This window comes from Mustela putorius, unplaced genomic scaffold (assembly GCF_011764305.1).
Source record: "Mustela putorius furo isolate JIRA1106 unplaced genomic scaffold, ASM1176430v1.1 tig00003845_pilon_pilon_pilon, whole genome shotgun sequence".
NCBI classification, from domain to species: domain Eukaryota; kingdom Metazoa; phylum Chordata; class Mammalia; order Carnivora; family Mustelidae; genus Mustela; species Mustela putorius.
The window spans coordinates 18,597,562-18,618,283 of NW_025421998.1; the positions used below are offsets into that span (position 1 = coordinate 18,597,562).

The following is a 20,722-nucleotide window of genomic DNA, read 5'->3' on the forward strand; positions in this document are numbered from 1 at the left end:
GACTATAAGTCATACCTCCATAAAAAAAGAATACAAGAAGGTGTCCATTGTGTTTTCGTCTTCCCAGATGAATATCTCATTATTTATGCGTCTGTTTTTCTTTCACTGCTTTGCTTCTTTTGAAACAGATTTGAGGTGACTTAAGAAGATGTGTGGCTTTGGGTGTGTTCATCAGGGAAGCCATCGGAGCGGTGTTACACTAAGGGCAGGGGATCGTGGTGAAACCCACTGGAAGGGGAGCCCTCTGTGTTTTCATCAGGAAGTCCCTGAGTGCTTCCTACAGAGCTTCCCAGCAGTCAACACGAAGAAGAAACATGATTCCACATCCAAAAGTTAACAGTTTATCTAATCAGAGGACAGAGACCCAAAAGAAATTTCTCCCATGCTCTCTCAGAAAAGGGCAACTACATGTGTTTTAAACATCCCATTTGGGGCCCTGGTTCTCCGAGTCCTTCAGCCCATGTTTTCACCCCTGGTGCTCCCACCCCTGCCCACGTGGGAATTAGGGAGAGGCAGTCTCCCAGGGACACTCAACTCCCCTCCCCCATGCTGCGATGTGGGACCTGCACCCAGATACCCCTTACTTTCTTGGGTGCAGTTTGGGGGAAGTCCTGACCGTGAGGGCTGAGTTTCTGCTCTTTGGGGTGCCAGGCTTGGCATCCTGGTTTCTGGAACTGGGTTGTCCTCAGCTGGGGCTTTGCTGCTCAGCCCATGTTGCTCACTGGTGCTCCTCAGTGGCCTGGCCCCTTCCCCAGCAACAACTCTATTGGGAGCAGCTCCCTGGGGGCCAGGCTCTTTCCATCTTGGCATTTGGGTTGAGGGATCTTTCCACTTTCTGGCTCCCGTGTTTGAGTTGAATTCATATACTGCCCCAGTAACTAGGAGAAAAAAAATATATAACCACCCCATAAACGAGGGCATTCAAATGCTGTCCTCCCCCACGTCCACCCCACTCCTTTCTAACCCCAGGGAAAGAGGAAAGGCATGAGGAGGGGCGAGTTGTGGAGAGAGGAAGCAGGCCCGTGAATGGCATGATCTTCACCAGCCTGCCCTTTCTATGAGCTTCAGGACTCTGACCACATGGATAGCAAATATCACACCTCCCTGGGTAGATGGGCTTAGGACAGGCTCCTGGTTGCAGGGTTAGAAAGCCACATAAATCTTGAATTCCACGTCCATATTGGATCAATTCAGTTCAGTTTTCTGAATGGGGTTCCTAATTATGTTTTGATTTTTTAAAAAAGATTTTATTTTTTTTTGGGAGAGAGAGAGAGAGAGAGCAAGAGAGCCTGAGCTGGGGGGGGGGCGGGGGGCACAGAAGGAGAAGCAGGCTCCCCGGTTAGCAGCGAGCCAGACGCGGGGCTCGATCCCAGGACCCCAGGATCATGACCTGAGCCGAAGGCAGATGCTTCACCGTCGGAGCCACCCAGGCACCCTGATGGGTTTGTTTTAAAGCCCCGTGAATCCCAGGTATAAGAAGGAAGTCCCCGGGGTAAGGAGAATGGGACTCTGATTTTGATGTCTGTTGGGTTAGCGGGCATCTGGAGGCACAGCCACGGAGCTGGTGCAGAGAAGCCATCTTGGCAGAGTCAGAGCGGCAGACACTAATTGGTGTGCCTGTTCGCATAGTGCACTTGGCGCCTCTCTTTCTTGTCCCCTTCTCTCAAGCACACACATGTAGATAACAGCCGTGGGCTCCCGGGCTTTGGCCCCAGGAGACGGAGTCTCAGGCCACCCTCTGCTCTTGTCATTTCCGTGCGGCATGAGTGGCCTCTCGGCAGAGGATCCCACCAGCACTTATGCTAATGTGGGCACATTATGGTAACAAGTACCTAATAATAGAGGGAAATTTAATTCCAGCAGCAGCAGCAGCCTCTTCTGGAGAGGAGCCATCCTTCCGAGAAGGACCGAGCGGCTTGTGTGTGAGGATGGCAACGTGCCAACACCCTTGCCTCCCAAGTTTGGTTTCCTTCCCTTTATTCACATCTATAATTGAGCCTTTGTGAGTGGAGGGATGTGTGTAAAGGAGCTAAATTTGGAGCTGATTTCATGGGGGTGAGGGGAGCGCTAGGGGCCAGCTTTACCTTATGTTCATCTTGCCGACCGAGAAGAAATTCTTGGCCCTGATCTAGGAGGAGAGGGAGCCAAGCGTGCCATTGCTCCATCTCGCTCGCCGCCCATGGGACGGGGTTAGGAGCATTCAGAAAGGACTGGGGGAGGAGGTCGCGCCAAAGGGCAGGCAGAAGGCACCAGTCCCCCGAGCAGGTTTGCCATTTAGGAAGGGAGAACAGCCGGGGCGGGGGGCTTTCCGTGGAGATCCCGTGGTTGGGCATCTGCCAGCTCCGAGGCCATCTCCCCCCGGGGTGACCGCCAGAAGGGTCAGGCAACTTCATCCAAAGGAGGGATAAACAGAGTCAAAGGCAGGACCTTGGATAGGGTCCCTCCATGACTTTACCCACCGGCATTAGAGAAAACACCTTTTGGAGGGACAGCATTGCCACTTCATTACCTGGGTCGATGGCTTCTCCATCAAAGACAGAGTTCATCTGGATTGTTTCCTAAGGAGGAGAAAGAGACAGCTTGAAGCCCAACTCTACACACACCCCGCCAGGCCAGGCCACTCATTATCACAGCTAGCTGCTTTCTGTACCCAGGGCCTTCTTGACCCTTGTCTACTCGCTAGGCACGTGCTCGATGCTGGGGACCCAACAGTGAACATGACAGGCGTGGGGGCTGTGTGCACAAAGCTTGCAATCAGGGGAGCGCCTGCCAACAGGTGCACAGCATAGGGTAATAAAGTGGACCGTAGGACTCTGCCGTGCTGGGGAGGGGGGAGCAGGAGGACATCTAATCCAGCTTGGGAGGCAGGAAAGCATCCCAAGTAAATATTACCTAAGCTGCACAGAAAGAAGAGCAGAAATGCCACACAACCTTGGCTGAGACCCCTTTTGCCTCAGTGGGATCTGTCAGACAAGCAGGCAAGGCAGGCAGAATGGAAAACTCACGTGCTCCCACCTGTGGGCTCTGACTGTGTCCCCTTGCCTAGGCCAACACAGTGTTGCATCTGGGCCGGGCCTGGGCTCCAGCTCCCTGCCTTCCCCCCTTCTCTGTGCCTTCCCCCCTTCTCTGTGCCACCCTCCCGGGACTCCACCTCTGTCCCCATGGAAACATTCCCTTCCCTCACAATGTACCCTCCGGAGCTGCCCCTCTTTAGCATGCTAATGAGGACGGTATTTGGTGTCTAGGGGGCCTTTCCACCCCAGCTCTCATCCCACCAGCCATCATCTACGTACTGGTCCACAGCTCCCCAACTCCAACGACAGAGGAAATGGAGACCATATGGGTTTTATTCATGCAAAGAGTTCAACACTTTTTATGGCCATGGAGATTTGCTTATTTAATTGATTAATTTAGTAGTACATATTTCTAAGGTGCTCTCTGAGTGGCATCACCAAGGGATTTAAGAGATCCCCTTTCTCCCGAGTGTAGACAGGTTCATCTGGATACGCACTTAGGTGCCTGACCTGAAGCAGAAATGCTGAAGCACAGAATAGCATTCATCATTGTACATCTCATTCCCCCCATTTATGGGTCTCGGATCATAACAGAATCTTATTATCAGGGGGTGAGGGAGACTGGGGGGGTCACTTCAAGTTCTGTCACTTCCCAGTGGGCAGATCAGGTTCAGTAAAGGAAGGCCAGGAGGTTAGCGTTGGGGGGTGCGGAGGAGACTCTCCAGCTATCTTGTAAACCTTGGCATTTGTGTGATTCTCAGCAGCTTGCAAGGTAGTTCCTCACCTGCGACCCCAGGGCGGGTGTTCTCACGCCCATCTTACAGGTGAGGAGTCCAAGGCTTAAACAGGTTGAGGGAGATTGCAAGGTCATATGGCCAAGCCAGCCGAGCGGACCTGTGGCCCAAGCACCGCCCCATCTCCCTTGCTTTTCCACAAGGTTGTGGAACAGCAAAGAAAAAAAATCAATCCCACCGAAGGTTGAGGCTCCCGTTCTGGTCTTTAAGCTCTTCTCCCCCCAACTCACTCTCCTGGGGAGCTGGTGTAGATAATAAACACCACTATTCAATATTTATGAAATCCACTTCTTCTGCAAATATATCAGCAGACATGTTCAGTGGAGGGAACAAATTCTATCAGGGGCCCGTCACACAGCAATCTGTTCCAGTGGCCAAATGTAGGCGTCTTCCTGAATGATAAACACGTCCGTGAGGCTGCGGCAGGCTCTGCCCGAGAGGGGACGGGAGGGGCCCACCACATGTTACCCAAGCCAGGGGTCCCGCAGCCACCCACACTTACCACCAAAACCTCGGGCCTCGTATCCTTCATTTCTGCAGGGAGTAGAACAGATAGAAGTGAAGCTCCTTGGACACTAAATTGACCTTAAAACTCTATCTCTACAATGGGATTTCTCTTCAACAGGCTTTGAACCTAGTATTGCAGACCCAACAAGCAATTCTCTGTCTGTAGAAATGTGTTGTTTTTTTTTTTTTAAGATTATATTTATTTATTTGACAGAGAGAGAGAGAAATCACAGAGCAGCAGGCAGAGAAAGAGGGGAAGCAGGCTCCCCGCCAAGCAGAGAGCCCGATTTGGGGTCAATCCCAGGACCCTGAGATCATGACCTGAGCCAAAGGCAGAGGCTTAACACACTGAGCCACCCAGGTGCCCTGTCTGTAGAAATGTTTATTGACAGTTTTCTACTTTCTCAGAAAAATACGCACACACATGCACACTCATATAATAATGTACAGAATTTTGGGGGGGAATGTTACTCTTTTCCCAATTTACTCCTATTACTGGACCTGGGTAATAAGCTTTTCACGGAAAGATAAGAAAGAAAGATCCAGTTGATACATTTGTTCATATTGTGAGGATTCCTTGCCTCTGTTCCCCGTGCCCTTTTTAGAAAGTAACTAGGGTGGGCGACAGTCTGCGAAGACCTCATTAAAATCTTTTCATTTGATGTGATCAACACCATTATAGTCAAATTTCTAACCCCACTGAGTGCCTTGTGCACATCAGCCAGGCATGCCTATGGATTGAGTGATGAACACAATCTTTTTGGGGATGCCTGGGTGGCTCAGTCACTTAAACAACTGCCTTTAGCTCAGGTCGTGATCCTGGAGTCCCAGGTCCCACACCAGGCTTCCTGCTCAGTGGGGAGTCTGCTTTGTCTTCTGACCCTACTCCTCTCTCATTCTCTCTCAAATAAGTAAATACAATCTTAAAAAAAAAAAAAAAGGCTTTTTTTTTTTTTTAAACACACTTCCCAATTCTCTGTCCTGTCTTTCTCCATAGCCTGGGTTCCCCTCAAGGCAGCAACTTTCGGGGCTGGATCTATCATCCCCCTAGGCTTGGTGTCCTTATTCAGGGGGGAACTTGCTCAACTCACCAGCGGCTCAGCTCTTGCTGCCCATCTAGCTGTACCCCGCCCCCTTCCCACTCGCCTGACCCAAATAACTTGTGAAAATGATCAAATCTGTTACAATCTGGGAATAAAGTGTTATTTGTTCTTGCAAAAGAGGCATCTGTCCCATGCAGAGCATTCGCTGTCCTCCGGTGCCGTCTCACCCCTCCAAGTGCAACAGCCAGTAGATACTGTCTGTGTCTCACTCATGCAGAATTCTTCACTCCTGGCCCGCTTGGCAGGGAACAGACCTCACGTGCTTCCGTTCCGCTGGAAGAAGGCAATCCCGGGTAGGGACCAGGCAGGACTCAGAGGAGAGATCCGAGTGCGCAAATGGCACCGTGTGCCCTGCCCTGCCCTTTCTCTGGCGACATCTGACCTCTGCGTCATTTCAGCCGCAGAAGACATGATTGAAAACGCCCTGAGACAGAACTACACCCCGATTCTCTGCTGAGTTGGAATTCTTCTGATTAGTACAAGAGAACAGGCAAAACCCCAACAACAGCAGCCGCCACAGTCAGAGGGAATCGGCGTGGTCCTTACCTCCTCTCTTCACCCTATGGGGAAAAATGAGAGACGGATAAGAATGAGCCCGAGAGTGTTCTGCTCTCGTTCACGTGTAATAACTTGGGGCCTTTGGGGCAACTGTGTTCCTTGGGATTCAGCGACTGATTAAAAGAGGGGCCAGGCCTGGAGACTAAAGTGAAGGCTGGGCTCCCACCCGTGCTCCAAACAGAGCAGTTCCATCACTATTGGTGTGGGAACTAAAGAGGTTCTGGGAGTTGGCTAAGTTTGAAAACTACTGCCTTATCGAACTTGAGGGAAAGTATTTCCTCTGACAGCACAGGTGAGGAGGGCATGGCCAGAGCGCCCAGCAATTCTGCCTGCCTCCTTTTCCTCCCCAGTAGCCAGCTTGAGCAGAAGGCTTGGCCCACAGCAGAACCTTCCAAGCTGGCATAAACCCTGTTTTCCTATAACACGAAGACCTGGGCTAGGATGCTAAACCCCTTCTTGGGATAACCCTGGGTTCCATAATTTTGCAACTCTCTTATCTTCTTTGCTGTTGGACAAACGTTGGCTGCCATATAGTTCACCTAATTTCCAGAGAGGCCAGGCCTGAGTCTGTATTACTAGCCAGTTTTTCTTCTTTAAGTCAACCATGTCGGAAACAATTAATATTTAGAATGTAAATTAAGGCAACCAGGGTCAAGGTACACATAACCACAAATTACGTGAGAGTTATGGTGTCTAGTGGATGACTTCCTTTAAGAACTTCTGTCCAAACCTCGTTATGGAGCACCAACCATCCTTACAAGCTTGTGTGTCACTCTTTTGGAGCCAATTTCTTCTTCCAAATCAATTTGTGAGTAGAGCCCAAACAAAAATGTCTCTTTTAATTTCAGCAGATGCTCACGGATTTCTTACCTTGAAGTCAAGGTTGCCAATAGCAACGAACTTCCCCAATAAATATGGCAAAATGCAATGCACATCTTTATGCTAATGCCTTATACTTTTCAACAGGCTTTTCGTCTATAGATTTTAAATTATTCGACAGTACTCAGTAATCGGCAAAATAACCTTAAAAGGTATAGGAAGTCCCATCTCTCCCTCGTTGTGCCAAAACTTGGGTTCAAACTGCCCGAGATACCTGAGCATAGAGCTAAACTTGGAATCTAGAATCCTGAGCTCACTGGGACTCAGACACAAAAAATAATGCAACAAGACCCAACAAACACTATATTGAGCATTTACTCAACATCGGGAACAGTGCTAAGTGTTTCCTTTGCCTTTGCTCATTTGATTGTTTACTTTTCAAATAAGGAACTGAGATTCACAGAGGTCGCCACTGATCTGAGGCCATATAGAAAATGGTGAGCCCAGTTCCAAACGGGTCCTTGTCCCTCTCCAAAGCCCAGGCTCAGAACCATCATGCTGTCATGGTGGGAGCTTCTGAGACTCAAGAAACTGGATCTTGGGGAAGCCCGGGACAATGACGTGCTCTCTCTCCATTTCACTCTGGTGGCTCACTTCAGCCAGGAAAAGGCACTCCGCGGAGTACCTGGTAAGAGGCACGTGAGTGAGCAGGAGGAAACAAGAGGGAGGGGAAACGGCCGCTGCTTCCGGCCCTGGAGAGTGAGAGATTGGGGTCACATGCAAATGAACAAGGATGATTTAGTCACAAAGCCCAATGAGTCACTGGAGCCAAAAGCTTAAATCCCTTATCAGTTTTCTGTGCTTCCTCTAATTCCCTCCCATCCTTTAGATATTCTGCAAACACCAGCAGAGCATATCCTATCACTACTCACAACCAGGCTTTTTTTCCCCTGAAGCTTTTATCCAGGGCAAGGCCACTGGAGGGTGAAGCCCTGGTTTCATTGGGAATGTATCAAGGAGGAGCCGGTGGCAGGGAAAACCAAAGGAGCCATTTCCTGGCCCAGCAGGTGATGAAGAGGGAACCAGGACTGAAGGGAGCTGGGGTTCCTTCCCCCCACCCACTCCTTCCTTCACTCTAGGCTCCCTCCCTACCCTGGAGAGAAATCCCAATTCCTTCCATTCCTCTCCTGACACCGCTGGAAACGGTGTCCTAAAGGAAGTGGTGGAAAGGGCCCAGCCCACGGACAACTTACGGAAGTTTCCTGTGCTTCCTAGTCTTGCGGAGACAGTGTCTGTGGATGGCTTTGGCCAACAGGATGAACAGGGACCCCAGGAGTCCCAAAAGCAATATGGAGCCCAAAGTGATGACAAAAGGCACGTACCACGCTGATGGAGAATAGACGTTTTTTCTCAGGACCTGGTAGATGACCCTGGGCTTGAATGACAGAGGGGGGGGGAGCGTGCACGGAGGGTGGTTTTAGAGCCATCTCTGACATCAGCCCTCTCTCACGTCAAGTGTCTAGGGCATCTGTGTGCTCCCAGTTCTTGCTGCTTCAACCCGTCCCCTTATTTATAGTCTTTCCAAGCACCCAGGAGATCAAAACCCAGAAAATTTAGGGAACTGAAAAGCAACTCCAGGCCTATTTTTACTCTCTTTCTTCCCCTTCCCAAACGCTAAAAATCCCATTGGCTTTTTTCCCTGCCAAATCATGGCATAACCCTGGGACGAATATAGCCATTGTCTCTCACTGGGAAGGCATGCGCCACAAAAGTTGTTCTCTTTAACACTTTGTAGGCTTTGCCGTGTTCCCTTGTTGCAAGCTGCACTGCCAGATAACATGGGGCTAATGGCACAGGGAAGCCTCAAGCGTGGCATCTGCTTTCTAGAGAGGGAGACAGGACCCAAACAAGGTATGGAGATCTGTGGGCTGGAGAGATGTCACCATTGGGTCGTGCAAGCCCCAGAAGGGTGGCAGCTCCTTACGCACGGGAGATGAACATGGACCAGCTCATGGTAGGACTCTGACAAGCAGAAATTGACCACTGGTCACAGGTAGCTAGGTTCTGATGACTTCTCCTCTAGCACACTGCAGGTGTGGGGCTGCCTGCTAAGAACTCATCTTTTCTAGGAACAGGAGCTAGAGTCCCTCCAAGGACAGGGAGGAGGTAATCCTATTGTCAGACTCCAAGCCTCTCCCTTCCTTAATCACACTGGTTTTACTAGGGCACCTGCTTGCTTGCTTCCTACTATCTACTATGATCTGCAGTGAATGAATGAATTTGGATACCTGTCTGTCATCTGTCTCCCTCTCTAGATCACAGCACTCAAACTGTAGAGCATGTTGGAATCCCCTTGGAGCCTTATTAAAGTCCCAGACTGCTAGGCCCCCACTCCCGGAACTTCTGATCCAGTGGTTCTGGGGACGTGGCTGAGGACTCCAGGTTCCAGTATCTTTCCCTAGAGGTCATGGTGATCATCGCAAGGGCAGTATTCTGGGGGTGGGCCTAAGAATTTGCATTCCTAACAGGTTTCCAAGTGATGCTGTTGCTGATGGTCTAGGCACCACTGGTCTATTGGGAGCTCGTGACAGTCGAGATCATTTTTGGCTGTTCACCAAAGAGCTTGGTGTATTATAGGTGTTGAATTGATATTTGTAGATTGAACCAGTGAATTTTTTTGGTGTGGGGGTGGACAGTAGGCTACAGTTTGGTGCATAGGGACTCTTCAAAAGAAGTGGAGAAGAGCATACAAGCAGCTGCGTTTATGGACGTTGACTCACAGTGGCTCTTAAGAGCAAGCCCAGAAGCGACTGAGACAGTAGCTGCTGGTCACATGTCCATGAAAACTGACTCCTGTGCCAGCCATACACGGTCAATACCTGATCTGTCGCAAGTCGGTGTGGAAGTGCACATTCTTCTTTAACAACACAGGGAATGCTAATGGTTCTGTGAATCCAAGGTCTCACTCCGAACTTTGTCTACCACCCAGTGACTGCTCCAGTCCAGCCTATAGTTGGCGCTCCTTGCAACATCCTAGCACCTCAACTCTTTTCAGCCCATCCTATCTTTCTCCTGGGTCAAGGGGCTCCATCCCTGTGCATCGCAAGGACCCAGAGCCCTTACCCTGGGGGTTGTGGTGACAGCTGTGGTGGGGTGAGGAATGACGCTAATACTTAGCGTCACCGTCCCTGTTTCAACGTGAGCCTGAGCTTTCTTCCTGCCAGACAGCAAGTTGTCGTCGGTTACATAGACAAGTAGTTTGTAGTCCCAGATCTTGTCAAGCCCACTGGCATAGTCAAAGCGTGTCGCAAGGAGCAGGCTTGTAATGTTGGACCCGGCGTTGGGAGAGAAGATGAAATGACTGTTGATGTTGCCTAAAGGCGGTGTGAATCAAGGATTTGGGGAAAAGAAAGAAAAGAGAGTGAGAAAAGGGTTTAGATGAAAACGGCATTCCATCGTTTCCTCAAACATCCACGCCGCAGTCGTCGGCTGTGTTTCTGACACACCAGAACCAGGTCAGTGATGTGACGGGGGCCGTAATGACACCAGAGACCTCATGGGAACAGAAGAGCTCCTGTGGGGCATCTGGGTGGCTCAGTCGGATAAGCATCTGTCTTCAGCTCAGGTCATAATCCTGGGGTCCTGAGATGGAGCCCCTCGTCGGACTCTCTGCTTCTCCCTCCCCCTCTGCCTCTCTCCCTGCTCATGCTTGCTCTCTCTCTCTGTCTCTCACATGCTCTCTCTCAAATAAATAAAATCTTTAAAAAAACAAAACCAAAAACTCTTGCTCACAGTGAGGCTGCAGCAAGAATGAGGTAGAAAAGAATAGCAGCATGCCTGTCCCAGGAGGATGGCTGCCATCTTTCTGGGCATCAGGTGGAGATGTAATAGTCCTGGGGCAGCCTCTCTAGCCAATCTTCATTGCCAGTGTTTGTTTGCTAATAGTGTGTAATTCACACTCAGACCTGCGGGGTGGGGGGCGGCAGGGAGAAGATAGAGGAGGCTGCGTCTCCAGCCTTGGGTCAAATTCACTCCATTGTCTTGAGTGGAACCTAGCTGGCCACCTTGGTGGCCGCAGCGGTGGTACCTCCTGGCTCACAAGGGGTCATGGTCCCAGGTCCTCCTGCATCCACCCCGGACCCACCTTCCCCACAGTGCGGCTTGGGCTCAAGCCTCCCAGCTCAGAGGGCCCCCGGGGTAGAAAGGCTCCCACCCAAGCAGCCCCTGCTCAGTCCTCTGGTGGCTCCAGACTCATTACCAACGGCAAACCCGTAAATGGAGCAGGAGGTGATTTAATTTTTACTCCCTTAGCAGCGAGGAGTTCCATAAAGGCCCGAGGGCTCTCAGTACGGATTATTTCCATCTTCAGCAACTGCCGTCGGAGGCAGTCTCTGCCCCTGGGTTTTGTGACACAGCCTGCTCACAAGGCTCCCTACCCTCGGAGTTACTGCTCTGCTGGGGCAGCCGGGATAGATTTGTACTCTTTCCATGGAATTGCTCTGCTTATTTGGGTTTCAATCTCTGGCCCCAGCCCTTCATTAGATGAGCTATTTTGTTCCCATTTCCATCGAGGGGTGCTCTTTTTTTTTTTTTCTCCCCACGGTGGTATATTTTTAAAGAGAGAAAGTGAATGGAGCAAAAGAGAATTCCTGAGGACACGCTTCAGAATGCATTTGATCTATTTAATCTATTATTATCCAGAGAGAGGACTGGGATTCCCTGCCCCCACGGCAGGCTGGCAGGAAGTGAGGTGGTGGAGGAGGGGGACCCCCCAAATTTAAACCATACTAATACGGCTCATGCACCATGGTGGGTGGGAATTGTGAAGGGTGGGGGTGCCATCCGTGGGGTTCACTCTTCCTGGGGCCTTTGCACAACCACAGACAGGAGTCTGGGAAGACTTAGGTGAGATGGAGAAGCAGGAGGACTTGGAGGTCCGGGACCATTATGTTCCTCAACCTTGCTTCCCTCATTCAAAATACTGCCTCCTCAAACACACACACACACACACACACACACACTGCTCCATTCAGTGTGTGAGCACACAGCCCCTTCTCCCTAAACAGCTGCTGAGGCCTCTAACACCAAGAGCCCCTGGAAACTGTGTACCTGGGCCCATGGAGTAACGAAACGACCTGGGGCTGGAGTCCAGGTCGGTACACGTCAGCTTGAAATTCTGAATGTTCGTGCCCACTTTCAGATCCACTGGGATGGCCAAGAAATAAGAGTCTGGCATACAAACTGGCTTTTCATCATTTTCTTCAAGGATGTTCACAGTTACCTAGAAGAAGGCAGCCATGATTACCAGCCAAGGCTCACGGAGAACTTAGGGTACTTGTGGTGCCCCTCCCCTGGCTCTCACAGATCCTCCCCCGAGCTGGACGATGTGGTTATTCCCATTCTCCGGATGCGGAAGCTGAGGCTTAGGGAGATTAGGTAGTGGACCTCAGGGCATCCCATTTGGTGAGGGGCACAGTTCAAGGAATTTGATCTCGGGTCAGTCCTATTCCAAATCCTGGGCTATTAACCTCTGTTCTGCGAGTGTGTGTGCTCTCATGTACATAATAAATATGCACACTCACTTACCACCCCAACCCACAGGCATCTAAGAAACATGGGCTCATCCCCCCAAGATGAAGAGCTGTTTTTCCAGTAATGATGACAAATTCTCAGTGACAACCTGTCGTCCCTTGTCATTTGCCCTTTCGAACTGGAAGTTCTGTCTTTAACTTCGGCATATAGAACACTGGTTCTCCTGCTTTCGCAGGCTTGCTCCAGACCAGGTGAACTGGACTCCCAGGAGGGTAGGGCCCAGGCACGTTTGCAAATGTTCTCCAGCTGATTCTAATATGCAGCCAGGGTTGAGAATCGCCGGGATAGAAGGAGTCGACCCGGCTAAGCCGGGATCTCATCTGTGACCTGGGCTATGAGCACGGCACGAAGCCGGTGGCCTAACCTGCCACGAACAGGAGTGAGCCTCTTCTGTTTCCTCGTTGTCTTTTATGCCTGCTGAATTGGAATATGGACTGGGACGCCTGCCAGCGCGGAATCCTAGAACGTCAGCCCTGAAAGGGACTTATGTGATCATCACCCTTTTTAAAGGCTTATGAATTTTGAGTCGTATTCATTCTACCTTTGAAATTTGGGGATTTCAGCTATTTCTGAGCCCAGGAATAAATTGAAATGTTCACTCCAGTTAGCTCCCAAAGTGGACTCCATTCATTTTTTCAAAAACCCAGCCAAACAAACATGACAATTATCTGCGACTTAGCACACCGTTTGCTCAGCAACGCCGGGCCTCGCACATCATTAAAAACATGTCCCATTAATTCAAAGCCAGTCATCAGAGGAACTGGACTGTTCAGGTGATGGGTTATCAGGTGACTCTCCATTTAAGAGAGAGAGAAAGTGGGACACAAAGATAAGCCTTGCTCAGACCCCCTTGGAAAATTGGGATCAAAGTTGAGAAATGAACTCCATCTCCTGACGGAACAGTCGTTCTCTGGATCACACGCGGCTGCCTGCTGCTAGCCAAGAGTTCATTTTGCCTCGTGTTCCTTCACTTTACTAATGGGAAAGACCAAGAAACAGTTTTGTCCTTGCAACCATCATATTACCTCCAGATAATTTTAACCATGGACAGCACAGACTGTTAAGCCCTTGTTACTCAAAGAGTGGCCCCGGACCAGCTGCATCCGTAGAAGTGTGGAAATATGTTAGAAATGCAGATTCTGAGGCCCACTGAGACAGGCTGACTCGGCATCTATATTTAAGCAGATACACAACACCACGGTTGAGAAGCAGCCCCGCCCTGGGTCAAGCCACATCCTGTGAAGGTCTACTCCATCTGACGTGATGTGGGGAGAGGTGGGAACACAGCAGAACTATTAACAATAGAACCACACCACCCTTCTGGAAGCATGCATCTCACCACCAGCCCACTGCCAGAGCGAAGAGAGATCTAAAGGGTAATGGGAGGAAGCCGGTCTTGCAGTGGTCGGTCATCAATCTTGGCGTGCCTCCCAGCCACCCATAAACTTGGACCTATGGATGCATTCTTTATTTCCTAGCCCTGCTAGTTGTGTCCAAGTGTGGCGTCCTGGAAACCACGAGTCACTCCCCCTTACATCTGTGGGATGTGCCCTGTCAAGATTCTTTATCACTACAGCTGCACGTGGAAGGTGCCAGAAGGATCCTAAGTCAACGGGTTGGGCTGGTGTGAACACACCCATGGCCCCACTCACAGTGACTGAGCTGCTGTCCTCGCCGTTGGTGGCCTGGATTCTGAGAATATAGCTGGGGGTTGTTTCGTAGTCTGCTCTCGTCACCAGCTGGAGTTCTCCTATCTGGGGGTCGATCCAAAATATGTTTGGGTACTGGAGGCTGGCTCCTCCCGTGGAGATGGAATACACGACTCTGCTCTGGGGGAAGTCTTGATCGGTGGCGTGCACTAGTCCAACCCGGGTTCGAGCTGGAAGAATAAAGAACCTGAGATTAGTCCCGCTTGGGGAGGGGGAGGGGAAACAACAGGAACCCACACTCCCACTGCCACGGGCAGACAGAGTGTTGGAGGTCTCTCTCCTGTTCAAATTCTGTATATGTCTTCAATTCTATTAAAATCAAATTATGCTAATGAATACACACCAGGTATTGGCTCTATGAGCCAAGACTTTCTACAGACTCCAAGCAAGCCAGTTATCACGTGATCATAAGCAACACCGCAGAGAACATCTCACACCTGCTCTGGTCAAAGCAGTGTCGTCTAATGCCGCGCTGTCTCTTTCAAATGATCTGTAGTGAGTGTGAATTACTCTCACGAACAAGATAATAAAGAAAGTTTTTAAAAGGGTTTGGCAGCGATGACTATAGACTTTTAGAGGCTGTTCCATTTTGCTTATTTGATAATGTCTGTTGGTGGGGCTGCTGGAGTTCTAGCTGGCCCCTTCTAGATCTTTCTCACAGATCTTTCTCGTACATTGCACTCCTCAAGGGCAGAAACCTCTTATTTAACTGTATAGCCCCAGGGCTAAGTGCTCGACCCCAAATCGCGATATGATCTGTGAAGCATGAGAAGCCCATGACTACTGCGTCTGGTAGCCACTGGATAAGGTATAAGGAATTAAAAGCATTCTCATCAGAGACTTTCTGCACTTTGTTTAAAACTTAACCAGGAAATGGAGACCATCCTCAAGACAAGTAATAATATGGAGAAGAGATCACTGTCGAGGGAGTGTTTGGGTTGGTTGGCTGAACAGAGAAGAAGAGGAAGTATCCAAGTATCCATGGGTAAAGGATCAAAAGCAGGACTGAAGTGGGATTATACTGGAGGTAACGGTCTCCCTTTGAAGTCAGGGGAGATGGGAACTCACGGAAGCTGGAAGAGAGGAAGGACCTTCAGAAACCGAGATGTCGACAGAGGGCACAAAAGAGGCCTCCAGGGATTCCCGTTATGGGCGAGAATCTTTATGTTGTTTTAAATGAAGGAAATCTACAAATGGGAAATCTGTTCTCTATTTTTACATTTCAATTCTCTGCTCCAGCAGGATAAAAATCACAGTGGAGACTGAGGGAGAACTTAGACCACATAAAGGGAAGATGAGAGGAATCAGGCACGCAGTCAAGGAAGCAATCAGGGATTCAGAGAAACACGGCTTAAACAATAGTTTTCAAAATCTAGGTTTCATCTGAAGAGCTCCTCAGCGGTTAGGACAATTTAAAAAGAAACAAGAGATGCAATAAACACGAATGAGCTGTGAGTTGCCGTGCGCAAGCGCTCTCAGGGCCCCTGAGCTGAAGGCAGTTTCCGCTCCGGGGAAGGCGTGTGTGGATGACAGCCCGTGGACAGCGCTGCCCTCGGTGTCCTGTCGCCTCCTTACCTGGCCTTAATTCTGACACCTCAAATACGTAGGACGGTCTGTCAAAGGCAAGAGGAAACTCGTCTTCGGGCTTTGTGAAGATATAAATGTAGATGTTGTCTGAAAGCAGACACAGGAAAAAAATTAAATTGCAACACACATTTATTTATTCACCATTTTGAAAGAGCCTTCTGTGTCCCAGGCTCCGTGCAAAACGGAGGGGATACAAGGTGAAGAAGACCCACGGGTCCTGCCTTCACGATGCTTAAAGTAGTTAGCACCTTTGGCTGAACATGGGTGCAGGTCACCGCGGACACCGGAGGAAGGGCAAGAAGCTGGCTCATAGGGATGTTTAGGGTTACACACGTGGGCCAGCGTGGAGCCGGGGTATAGGGGCGCAGGGTGGTTCTGGGCATGCGCAAGGATACTGAGGTCGAGAACTGCAGGACTGTCTCCGGGAGATTGCGGTTTGGGAAAAGGGGAGTTCAGAGATGGGCAACCAGAGCTGAAGCCAGAGAGTTAGGCAGGGGCCAGAGATGAGAGCCCTTGTGTGCCAAGCCAGAGTTTGGACTTGAACTTGATAGCTGCGGGGAGACCCTCAGAGGGCTTGCAGAGAGGAAGTAATATAATGCTATTTGCATTTCCCGAAAATCACTGTCAGAAAGTGGAGGGTGCCCTGGAAAGGGGCAAGACAAAAGCCGGACGGAAAGATCCTTAAAAGGCTCTTAGTGTTGTAACTGAGCCAAGAAAGGGAGGTTCTGCGTTCGAGCACTACTAGGGGAGGGGGCTGGGGCAGGAGGGGCAGCAGATCCTTGCGATTTTAGGTGACACCGAAGAAAGGACCCAGAGACAGATCAAAAGTGTCTGGCAAAGAACAGGATTCCCAAGTGTTCGGGTTTTTGAAGTCTGCTTTTGAACACAAATGCCTAGCCCAATACTGACTGCTGCCTGACACAGCTTAGCTGTTGCTACTCAAAGATGCTTCATGAAATAAATCAAAACGATACTTGCTTTTATAGTAAGGAAGGGCAACGTCCTGCACCTGGATTATCATGGTGTACTTATTGCCAGCTGCTAGATTACTTAAATTTTCATAATCTAGGTCACCAATCAACTAGAGTAAAACAGAGATATCATATTACACAGAATAAACAATCCTTTTACTTAACTGACAGAGACACTTACATGGACTGTTAGTGGATATGTAAATTGCAAAACCTTTCCAATGACGCATTTTGCATGTAAGAGGAGTTTTAACAAGTTACATCCATACCTTTCCCCACTGTTAGAGAATTTATTCAAAAGAATTTACCAGGAGAAAGAATCTATGTTTAAAGATGTTCATCAGGCACTATTGCCTAACAGCATAGGCTCATGACTTCAAGTTAGTTGAAGAGAAGCATAATATAGAATCCTATAGGTAGGGATATTGTCCTTTAAAATATTTATGCATATGTGTATGTAATATACATAAAAATCTATGCATAGGGAAGAAGACAAGAGGGTAACATATCAAAATGTTAATAATGGTTAACATTGAATGGTAATGTTGTTCTGTGTTTTCTACATTCTGCAGTGAAGATGTATTAATTTCCTAAACAGAATAAATAGAAATTATTTTTTAGTTGACCTGTGTGCATAAAATTGTTAAGTCTTTCTTGGGGGTGGAAGAAGGGCTTGAGATGGGGGGTGTGGAGAGAATGCCTAGTGGGTTGCTTGTTCTCTCTGAGGCTCTCTATCCCTGATGCAAAGACCTCCCCCCACCTCCCAGACCGCTCTGCCCTTCCACTTCCCTCTCCTCCTTTCCCAACAGCCTCCAGCAGGAGCCCTATAGGTAATGGTATTGCACAGCTCCCTGGGACCTGCCCGTCATGCCCCTCCGACTTTCAATTCTGTTCTTGTGCCCCTGTGGAGATGCTGCAGAGGGGGACATCTCCACACCCCTACTCCCTCAGGTCCCACAGTCAAGGCGCTGGACGTTCTCTCCCCTCACACCCCTCTGGGCCAGAGACGAGCACTCAAGTAAACCAAAGGGCTGGAGCCCAGAGTGCTAACGTGACCGTGACCGCGAGGGGCACACGGAACAGGCACGCCAGCTGCAAGCTTTGCAGGAAGGCATCCAGTCCTTAGCACCCCAGGCACAACTATGCATAACTAATGATTCCTGGAACTTGGGTAAAATAAAGAGCAAATGGGGAAAACGGAGTCACTATTAAGTTTGTCAATTACAGTCGCTTTGAGAGGGAGTTACCTTGGATATTTCCCTCTACGGGGCAGCAAAAGCGCTATGCGTGTTACACCAGCCTCCCCGATGCCCTTTCAATGATGCAATGACCATTCACTGACCACGATTTTCCCAGAGCCAGCTGGATCCTGTGAAAATCTGCCGCTGCTCCTCACTCCAGATGGCGTGGTGAAGTTGAATTGGTTGTTTGGTGCTTTGCTGTCATCATCAAAGCAGAACTTGCTCAGGTCCAGAAGCAACGTCCCCTTGGCTGCTCTTTCAGGCACCATAATGCTGGCGAAAAGACACGATTCAATATTTTCCCCAACAAATGGTGATTGAGTGTTCCTCCTGACATAGGCCCTAGGCTAGACACCTCTGCTTTTAATTTCAGTTCAAAGCTAGTCCACGGTGACGGCAGTCATCACCTAATGGGTTCCCTGCTTTGCCCTTGCTTCCTTTCAGACTCTTCTTAACACAGCAGCCAAAGGGATCCCGTTAAAATGTTGTCAGGTCACGCCACTCCTCTGCTCCTAATCCTCAATGGCTGCTACTTCACTCCAAGTCCTCGCTTTGATCTAGAGGCTCTTCGAGATGTGCACGCCCTGCCTCGCCTCGCCTGTCTGTACTCTTCGCTCGCTACAATGCTCCCTATTGGCTCCCGCCACCGGGCTTGCGGGTGCTTCTAGAATTCTTCCCCGGTGCTCCCGGAAGTCTGGGCTCAGGCCATCCCACTAGCTGTGCAAGGCTCTCCCCGCAAACGCCCACCCGGCTTGCTCAACCACTTTCTGGAGTCTCAATCAATGTTGCCTTCTCAGGCAGCCAGGCTGGGGCCCGTCTCTCAAATATCAGCCGCTCCTGCCCCTTGCTCCCTCCCCACCCCCCCACCGTTTATTTTAAATTCTAGCACGTATCCTTTTCCCATCTACTACACAGTTACTCATTTATCCCATTTGTCTCCTGCTTTCCCCCCCGGAAAGTAAGCTCCAGGAGGACAGAAATCTGTCTGCTCTCTTCTTGGCAGGCTCGCTAATGTCCGTCGATTGAGTGAATGGTGACTTAGGAGACTAGCACAGCCGTGAAGAAGGATAAATGAGAAACGGAAAACCTGCCCTGCCTGCCAGGAGTTTAGGACCTGGTTAGGGAAAATTGCCAGGTGCCTACCCACCTCACCTCACATGCTTTGCAACTCAGGATTTCTTGTGTTTTAATGGCTTTGACATCCCAAAAGGGCCCCCTAACACATTAGTGTCATTCACCCAAGAGAGCTTCATTAAGGGTGGAATTCGGGGGTCCCAACCTCAGCTGACTCCAGTAACACAAATGAGGAAATTTGCCCGCACCCCGGAGCCATCTGGTCCAGCCACGCTGGACGCGGGCGATGGCGGGGGGGTGGGGGGCAGGTGCGGGGAAGGTGGTGGGGCAAGGAAGTGTGATTAATCCCTTCAGGCTTCCGTTCATTCAGGGACTTGACTGTGCCCCCACGTTTCAGGTTTCCCATCTGTAATCTAGACATAAATCATGTCACCTTTGCTTCGTAACAAACCAGCCTAAAACGTAGTGGCTTAAAACAGGGCACTTTGTTATTTCTTGCAGTACTAAGGGCTATCCATGAGTTCTTTGGGTTCTAGTCTCACTTGCTTCTAGTCTCTGTTGTCTGGCCATTCGGCTGGGTCTGGCTGGTCTAGGATGGCTTTGGTCACATGTCTGGTGGCGGGTCGGCAGGAGGCCTCTGCTTCCTGCTGCCGATAACCCTCCATGAGATGGGTCCAGGCTCTTTGCATGGACGTCTCAGGTTCCCAAAAGTAGCAAAAGAAGGAGTCCCATGTACATGCATCATTCGAGCCTGGGCTGCATCCAATCTGTGAATGTTCCAGCGGCCAAAGCAACTGACACAATCAGGTTCAGATCCAAGGAGTAGAAAGAGAAACCCAACCCTTGATGGGAGAAACAGTGTGGCTGAGGAATTTGTGGCTGGTGTGTGGTTTGGTTTTTGCTGTCTACCTCAATCAGTTATCTCTTATGAAAATGTATCGTGGCTGCCACGAGAATGTGTCCAGAAGACCCTCAAAAAGGAACATAGCTGACCACAGACCTTAGGCTGCTGTGCTCTGAAATTCACAGCTTCATAGGCAGTGAGGCCACGTGCCTGCGACCAGGAGTCACAGATGCTAAGGCAGGCTCATTCCTGTCTGAGGACAGCTGACTCTGGCACTAGGACCCCTTGATGCCTCGCTGAACCTTCCAGAGCCGACACAGCACGCTAGAACATTTCTGCCCACCCTCTTTCCCACTTCCCTTCGCTGAGGCCAGTCTTGTGTTGTGGTCTCATGACTCTCCCAGCCTTGTCTAACTCTCCCCCATTTTCTTCCCAAGAAGTGCCCCCCCCCTAATAAAACCAGTATTATTTATTATATCAGATGGTTTGGGGGATCCAGACCCTGGTTCGGACTCTGGGAGCCAGAGTGCTCCATCTTCCCACGAATCCCACATCCTGCAGCCAGACGTTTCAGGCACTGCGCCTCTCAGGGCTGCCTAGCACGTTCTTCTCATTTTTTCCTCCCTGGTGCTTGGTATTTTCCCCCCAAACGCATAACTTGGAAAACCCCTCCCCCTCATTCATCAAGGCCTGCCTCAAAGGCCGGCTGCCCTTGCTCCCGGCCATCTGACCACGTTCCCTCCCTGCGCACAGGTGACTGGCCCAGCCGCAGTCTGAGCCTGCTGACCTTCTCTGCCTCTGGCTCACAAACAGCTTGCCAAGCGCTTTCAGCCAAGCGCAGGGCAATTTACAACCAGAGCAGGGGCTGTCTCGGCGCCTTTGATGCCTCCATCAGGCCCTGGGCTCATT

The 20,722-nt window shown here is 50.1% G+C and overlaps 1 protein-coding gene across 1 annotated transcript in view; it reads right to left on the reverse strand.

Annotated features, from left to right (window-relative positions):
* Positions 1-440: 440 nt before the first annotated feature.
* CDHR3 (cadherin related family member 3) overlaps positions 441-20,722 on the reverse strand; it is a 57,640-nt gene continuing 37,358 nt past the window's right edge. Inside the window, 12 exon segments of the mRNA XM_004739547.3 lie at positions 441-678; positions 681-878; positions 2,510-2,558; positions 4,311-4,342; positions 5,965-5,978; positions 8,049-8,230; positions 9,919-10,169; positions 11,905-12,076; positions 14,040-14,266; positions 15,672-15,770; positions 16,662-16,764; positions 17,997-18,168. Coding sequence (XP_004739604.3) covers positions 581-678; positions 681-878; positions 2,510-2,558; positions 4,311-4,342; positions 5,965-5,978; positions 8,049-8,230; positions 9,919-10,169; positions 11,905-12,076; positions 14,040-14,266; positions 15,672-15,770; positions 16,662-16,764; positions 17,997-18,168 — 1,597 coding nt within the window. The 3' untranslated portion in view covers positions 441-580.